The sequence below is a fragment of the Ischnura elegans genome, chromosome 13 (genome assembly GCF_921293095.1).
Source record: "Ischnura elegans chromosome 13, ioIscEleg1.1, whole genome shotgun sequence".
NCBI lineage: Eukaryota > Metazoa > Arthropoda > Insecta > Odonata > Coenagrionidae > Ischnura > Ischnura elegans.
Window position 1 is genome coordinate 13,324,141 of NC_060258.1, and position 8,233 is coordinate 13,332,373.

Genomic DNA, 8,233 nt, shown 5'->3' on the forward strand with positions numbered 1-8,233 from the left:
CGGTTTTCGTAGCACAGTAGCCACGAATACAACCATAGCTTGGATTTTTCAAAGCATTACTTCATTCGTGCTTCTGCTATCTCTTGTACTGTAATCTGTTAGGTGTGATTCAACATTCATTTTTCACACATGCATTTATGGTAGCACTATCGTTAAATGCTTGATACATGGTTTGGTTTAGTAATCAATAGACGGAATGAAGTGGTCAATGCACAGTGATTACTACTTTTAATGATTCTACAGTGCCCTTCAGCTCCTGTTTTCTCACTTTTATTACTTCATTATTATTTAACTGCTTATTGACTTTTAATACTTTTCACTCGATCCAGGAGTTCCTTCATTATGATAAAATCAGCCGTTGCTTCCCGGAGGTCGATCGAAGACATGGAGGAAGGAGTGCCAATGTCTCTACTCACGTGTCCAGGAGAGCAGCATCCGCTGATGCAAGAAGACCCAACCTCCTCAATTGCTGATAATTCAGCGTCTAAAACAGACGGACAGGATGATCGGTACGTATGAGAGCACTTCTCACAGCTTACGCTACTTTGTATCGTTTAACAGAGAGCTCACATTTGGGACACGAGGGAATCACTGACTCCACACTACACCTCAGAGCACAGAGAAGACACAAATTGTCGGCAGGAGAGTTGAGCCAAGAAAATGAAATGGGATAAATGAAATCTATGATAGTATATCTAAACGTTTCTTCTAACATCCTAGATCTAATTTTATTCTTACCTTTTATTTTTCCTTTAAATCCTCCAACCAATCGCTAACTGCAGAAAAGCATGTCCAGGTTTGATAATTTATCTTTTTTTAAACTAATTTGTTGCTGCGCGCAAGACGAAACGCTTCCTGCTAAAAGGAAACACGCATGCCAATAATATCAAGCATTTGTTTCCATAAAATGTTATGTTTTCAGTAGGAAACGCACCTCGAGTCTTGCACCTAGCAACAACTAAAATAAAAAAGTAAAATCGTCCAACTTGGAAATGACGACGTTCTGCAGTAACCAATTCATATTACATGAATGAATGGCGGTTGAAATGGATAAAACGTTTCAATCTAGTACATATTTCGATTAATGGCTATTTCTCAGCATATTTAAAACAAATTATTCCGTCGTATTGCAATACTTCACATCAAAAGAGTATCGCATCCTACGTAAGGTTTTAAATGGTGATCTGTTAGAGTCTCGTCTCGGTGGTCCAGACGAGACTTGAATTTCTCGCCATTGTCGACAAGACTCTCGGTGCGGCGAGAGTCACCCATGGGACTATAGTCCACTCCAGTCTCGATAAGTCTTGCCCCCTTTATCCTTACCCATTTATTAATAGGTAGGTATATATTTTATTTTATCTAAAGGGTTACACAAATGCTTATTTTGTCAGTAATATAATAAAATCGAGACATTCAGCATTAAAGTAACAAAAATGAGAACTACTACAGTGAATCACTACACATCTTTTACCAATGATTATGGATGATAACTATGATAACAAAAATCATGATCATCAGTAAATTTTGGTTCGGCAAGTTATGAATAATTTTTCTTAAATTAGCTTTATCAATTTTTTTACAACATGCATTTGTTATGAATATATATACCATTGCTTTTAATGATCTTTTTGTGAAATTATACTCAGTATATAAAAGAGATAATTCAAATATATAATATTTTATTTTCTGAGAGGACCCGAGAATTTCGACGGGTTTCTCGAAGGGTCAAGACTTCACCAGACCAGTGAATACTGAAGAAGAAATGTTTAACTTCAAGTCTCTAGCGGCGGTGCTTAATATTATAATTTTTTAAAGACTAATACCTGAGACCCTGATTTGAATGAAAAAATTTCTCGCACAGGGTGAATTTTATTCCAAAATGGGTGGTTATTTGAAGGACTCAGCTGTATGTCTATTTTTGAATGTCCATTTATAAAATATTTTGATAATTTTTTGGGCTGCTAACTGTAGCAATCAAGGAGAAATCATCTTATGTCGAAAATGATTTTATATTTAAAGCTATCAGCACCCTTCGGAGGCAATGGATGAAAATATTCTGACAAGAGACCAATGGGCACAAGCTGAAGCCCAGCAGAGCGTTGATCATTCAGCAACCAATGGGTGAGTCTAGATGTTTATAATTCTACATTATAATTTAAAAATAAGCTTCGGCAAAAATAAGAAAGAAGAAGTATATATTCTAAACTGTACTACAAGACAGACTTCTATTACATAAAATACCTCGATTGCTACGGAGGCTTCCAAGGTGATGACATGGATAAAAGGTTAGCGGGTTAAGTCCGCTAACGCGAACCATCGCGGCCGTAACCCAGGAAAATTTATCCGACTTTCTTTGTTATTTTCACATGTTAGAGTGCATGTTTCCCCCAGCATACCTCCTACATTTTACTTTGAAACCTTAGTATTTTAAATTGTATACACTGGTCAGTACATAACGATCATTAACCATGGTAAATATTTTAGTTGATCAGGGAAGAGGACCTTTCGTACATACCTTCAATTGTGACCTTTCAGCCGCATTCACTAGAAATGGGTCACGAGTCAGAATCTGATATGTAAAATACCAATGTCTTGAATTAATTTGCATCAAATTTGAGGCTAAAGTAGCCCACTGTCTTTTCCATATCTAATGGAAATGTCTTCAGATCCCTCTCTGACTCTTCTGTGGCTGGCAAATGGGGTAACCCCTCTTATAAGTGATTATTTTAAGCGGCTGCATTGAATATCAACTTCATAGGATTTTGCTTTGTCAGATAGTAGCACTGTAATCGGTCATTACGGTGAGAGTAAGCTTATCAGCATCGAATATTTGGGTCCCTGGATCCTCACCAAACCCTTCTTTAGTTCGTTGTGTTTGTGATCCTTGCTTAACCGAGCATTCATCTTGCCACTATCTCCGGCATATTCTTCTTTAATCTGGGGTATTGATTCCATATTTTGGGTGACTATCTTTACATCTTAGGTTACAGTCCTGAGATTTTATAGGAAGCTGACACTTTACTCCACCTGAATCAATTCAAAAGAAAAAGTTGCCATTTCTTTACACCATTTTATATTGAGGTCATCTTCTACAGCATCCAGTCACCTTTTCCCCGCACACAGTAGCAGGCACCTATCCTCTGGCGTTCGATTGAATTCCACATCGATGCGCAAGCCTTCATCCTGGCTCCTTCTCGACTGGTTGGCCCCTTTGGTGTTACAAGACCTCACCATAGTAGAAAAGAGGAGAATAATTTTAACCGGGATACCAACCTTATAATACTCCGTACTTGGAAACCGGTAATCCAGAAAAACAGTGAACTTTCTCCTCTTTCCTCTCGAATCCCCTAGCCCAACTCCCAGACTCGAACAGCGATCTATATGAATAAAAGTTCCCTCTTCGTCAGATTACCTAGAAAAAGTGACCAGCAATGGCCGAGAAACGTTGGAACCAACAAAAAATTGGCGCGGCAGCATAGCCCTTAAGTTGTTCATCTGATATCATATGTACGCGCGGCATTTTTAACAAAGAAATACCCCACCATAGTTCCTCATGGTTTACTCAGACTATACTTTATAATTGATTGCACATGTCCAAACACAAATGGAATCAACTATTTTCAGAATGTCCGCTGCCATCACCTAAAATGTAAAAAAAGGAACTATCCCTGCAATAATACTTGATCATAATTCATTTTCTAATATTGCACTACAGTGATAATAGTTTCGGATGAATGGAAGAGCATGATTTACAGGAATTAAGGTTCTCTATGTATTAATATTGAAAGCCATTTCAGTATATCAAATGAGTTTCATTGAAGGAAACCCTTCGAGCACTCATAAAATGAAAGATGTCTAAAATCTGTCTATTTTGAGCCTACGGGTGATGCGACCTATTGAAGCTCGATGTATATCATGAATGCAAATGATATTTATAAAGATTTTCCGCATGTATACTATGTTTAAGTCACACGATAAGATTCACATGACAAATACTCGATACCTGATTTATTCCGGTTGAATAGCCAACTAAAAATGTTTGATGTTTTCAACCGTTAGAATGACGTAAGGTTGAATATTTACAAAATGGGAAATCCCTGAAGAGTTAAGGCTACCATGATCAGCGAAAGGAAATTGTGATCAGTATTATCTTTAATATTGAGTTTATTCAAGTCAAAAGATAACGTTCTAAAGGCCTTTCCGCCACAATGGTACGATCTCCAAGCTTCGCCCACAAACCAATATCCGTGCTAATAATAATTAACCGTTCTTTATTCTACCGGCTTTCCTTCCTAATAAATTCCATCCCGAATGATATTGATCCGTTTTCTTCGACAAGTAAACATTTTACTGACCTAATTTCCTCCCATCAAATGAAAAACAACCGAATAACTACCTAAATACTGAGATGGCGGCTGTCGCATTAGTTTGCTGCTTTATTAAGTTACTGTTTGTCATGTTATTTAATTATCGTCTATCTTTCGTTTATATTGTTACAGGTACTAGGTAAGCTGTTATTCATTCTGTATAGGAACTATATTATTTCAAATTGCTTAAATTAAAATATAAGAATTAATGTAATGAGGAGGAATTGGATGGATGAAGGGACTATATCGTCTCGATCTCCGCTCCTGTGAAGGAATTCAATACATAACCTTGACGTTAGTCTTTGTTTAAGTGTTAGCTGTTGTCCTCTGCTTATAGAGTTAAATATGCGACACAAAAACACGTGATAAATTGATATTTCATTCCGTGCAGGTGTCATACTAATTAATGACTAATTTTACTTTCTGTTGCAGGAAGGACCGTTTTATCTCAACACTGAACATGCTGAAGGAGTTGATAGAGAAGAGAAAAGGGGAAAAAGAACGATATTTATTTTTATTTAGGTGAATATAACGATTTTGTAGTATTATTTCTTCTATATTACTAGCATACACAAATTTACTGCTAGAAAAAAATACCCATTAAACTTCAGTAGGTAGTGAAGGCTTTAATGCTGCAATTATTATAAAAAATATAAAATATTACGCTAAAATATAGTAGTATAATGTAAATACTTATAAAGAAGAAAGAGAATGGGATTTATGTTGCATCACGTGGCTTCGCATCATACCTGGCTTGCTCTGCCAACAACGTAATAACCGCACCCACTACCCCGCCGCTATCTTGGCTGCAGGTAGCACAAGACGTCACCACACTATTTTCTAATCTTAGGCCACTCTGATGTAACCACGTTGCCAGGTGGTAAAATGCATTACAGCATATAATATTGATCAAAGAGCTTCGAATAATCTTTACAAGGACATTTCCGACAACAAAAATTGATCCCTGATATTTTGTTGCTGGGAACGCTATCAGAATATCCATGGCGCAGAAAAATCATTTTCGTTGAGACACACCCTATACACCGCTCAGGGAATCAAAGAAGGTGGTGAGTATGTGGCACTGTTAACTTTCTCAATGCTCCAGACGTATTTGAGAAACGGTTTCCGCTCTATGGCCAAAAAAGAAAATATATTCCGGAATTTTTCTTAATGACACCCTTATTTGTGCAGATAAAAATATTGTTTAAACTGAAATGTTTGACAATGTCTGACTCGTTACATACTACGTAGTAGATAATTGACCTCACTCTACGAGTATGACCTCCACACTCCAGGGTAAAATAAATTGACTTACCTGTTTTCTCTTGGTTGAGGATACAAATTAATTCTGTAATATCTTCCTAAAAATAACTTTATAGTGCATACGGCAATAATGTTACTTTCAATCATCCCTAAATTGCACCAATCTAATTTTAACGCCATTGAAGACTCAAGGTCAGGATAATGGGGTAACCTTATTTGAAGACTTTTGGCTTTTGAAAAAAAGTGTCCTTTTTTACGTTTGGCTGGAATTGATAAATTTTAACTAATGCGTTCTCTAAGTCCGTCAAAATTGGTCTGAAACTATTTTTGGCCTTATCAACTATTCTCCAGTCTGAGAAAAAATGGCAATAATGTTGAAAAAAAACTTTTGGGCTATGTCACAACGTCAATTCTTGAGTGCCTCACAAACACAGAGACACAAAAAAAGAAACACTGACACTGGAAAAATAAACTCAATAATAAATTAATAATTAAAAAATGTAGCACAGTGTACCGTTAACATAAAGTGTTTAGGAGGATATGCAGAAACGTATCATGCTTGCTTGTAATTCCCTTCAGCCGGCAACACTGGAAGAAGTAAAGAAGTCTTTCATTCAACAAGTGAACCAGTGTGTCGTTGTCCAGAGTCACCACTTTAAGCACCCTTGAATGATCGACTCCTAAGCAAGGTACATGCACAGTACTGTAGTACAGTAGTAGAGTCCACGTGACTTTAGTGATATGTTTTGAATTGGTTTTCATTTGTTTACTGCTAACTCCAGTAAGTAGACGAGTTTATTATGTTTTAACAACGTTGTGTTTATGTCAATGGTCCATTGAGCTACATTTTTTAATAAGACTGTAGGAGAGGTAAGGAATTGCCGAATAATAAATATGGGGCCATTTAAAAAACACATACCGCTGTTCATATTTTTGTAAATAACAAAGCTACAAGGTAGGTAATCATGCTGATTAATGTCCCCCTGACGGCTTATGAACATTTGCTTGACATATTTTTTAATTTACATCTGGACAAAAAGTTATTTCGGGTGGCTTTGAACGTAGGTTTTCGCAGCGAGGGGCATCGTTGATAATGGCTACCGGGTGCCGCTGCGTGTTGCGCTTTGTCGTGCGAGCTTTCGCGACCGTTGCAGGACGCATCATCGGGCGATGAATGAAATTACGGAATTCGGTGGTCAATTAATATACTCGTCCACCTCCCCCATCCACCGGAGTAGTGGGGGAGGGGGGCGGAGTTGACGTCAGCAGAACTCTCACCCCTGTCCTTGAGCGACGAGTGGACTCTTCTTGTCTAGCGAATAACCTTGCTGGTAACATATTTGTCGTCTTCTCTTTCGGAAAATAGTTTTCCACGTCTGGCTGAGTTTAACGCCGTCCACTCTGTTGAAATTTTGGGGGCATTTTTCAATTTCAATAGCCTCCCGAATTAGTCGTCGATGATAAAATTTTTCTTGGGCTAATACCTGCGTCTCGTCGATTAAAATTCGATGTCCATCTTCTGAGTAGGCATGTTCCGCTATCGCCGATTTCTCCGTGTCACGATGTAATATCGCCCGGCTGTGTTCTTTGAGACGAGAAGTCACGGAGCGCCCTGTCTGCCCGACGTAAGATTTCCCGCATGAGCAAGGGATTCTTTAAACGCCTTCCACGTTGAGGGGATGTAGTCGGTCCTTGGCAGATGGAAACAAGTCGCTCATCTTCTTTAATGCTTTGTGGCGCGTCACGATGCCGGCTTTTCTCAGCACACGCGAAATTCTCTCAGACGTTCCAGCGACGTATGGGATGGTGGCATAGGCCACTGGCTTGTTTTTCTCTCTTCTCTCCGCGCAATCTTCAGGTAGGCGTTTATTCGGAATTCTTGCCTGGCGATGGATGAAGGCTTCCGAATATCCATTCTGTCTGAAGGTTTCTTTCACGCGATCCTCTTCTTTCTTCAGAGCGACATCGTCAGAAACCACTCTGGCCCTATGAAGGAGTGTTTTCATGACCGATGCTTTCTGTTGAGGATGATGGTGGGAGTGCGCGTGGAGGTAACGGTCCGTGTGTGTTGCTTTCCTGTACACCGCGTGTCTCAGCGATCCGTTCATGCCTCTCTGCACCAGTACGTCTAAAAAGGGTAGTTCTCCATTCATCTCTATCTCCATGGTGAATTGGATGGATGGGTGGATGCTGTTTAGATGATCGGCGAATTCTTTTAGCGTGTCTTTTCCATGTGGCCATATGACAAAAGTGTCGTCGACATATCTAATCCAGCAAGATGGTCGAAGCTTGCTCGAGGCCAAGGCGTCTTCTTCAAAATGCTCCATGTATAAGTTGGCAACAACAGGCGAGAGGGGGCTCCCCATAGCTGCTCCATCCTTTTGTTTGTAAAATTCTCCGTCCCAAAGAAAGTAGTTGCTCCTCAGGCAGAAATCAGCGAGTTTCGGAAAATCCGTCGGAAGCCCGAATTTGGTGAGCCTTTTTATGATGTCAACAGACTCTTTTATGGGCACCTTTGTGAAAAGTGAAACAACGTCGAAACTGACGAGGATGTCATTGTCAGCGATTCTCAGTTGTTTCAGAACTTCGATGAATTCTTTCGA

At 39.0% G+C, this 8,233-nt stretch overlaps 1 protein-coding gene across 1 annotated transcript; it reads left to right on the forward strand.

Moving 5' to 3' along the window:
- Nucleotides 1-335: 335 nt before the first annotated feature.
- On the forward strand, nt 336-4,991 carry LOC124170089. Its single transcript, XM_046548783.1, has 3 exons — nt 336-509; nt 2,020-2,121; nt 4,800-4,991. The coding sequence occupies exons 1-3, from the start codon at nt 343-345 to the stop codon at nt 4,891-4,893; spliced, it is 363 nt and encodes a 120-aa protein (XP_046404739.1). The 5' UTR covers nt 336-342; the 3' UTR covers nt 4,894-4,991.
- Nucleotides 4,992-8,233: the final 3,242 nt, after the last annotated feature.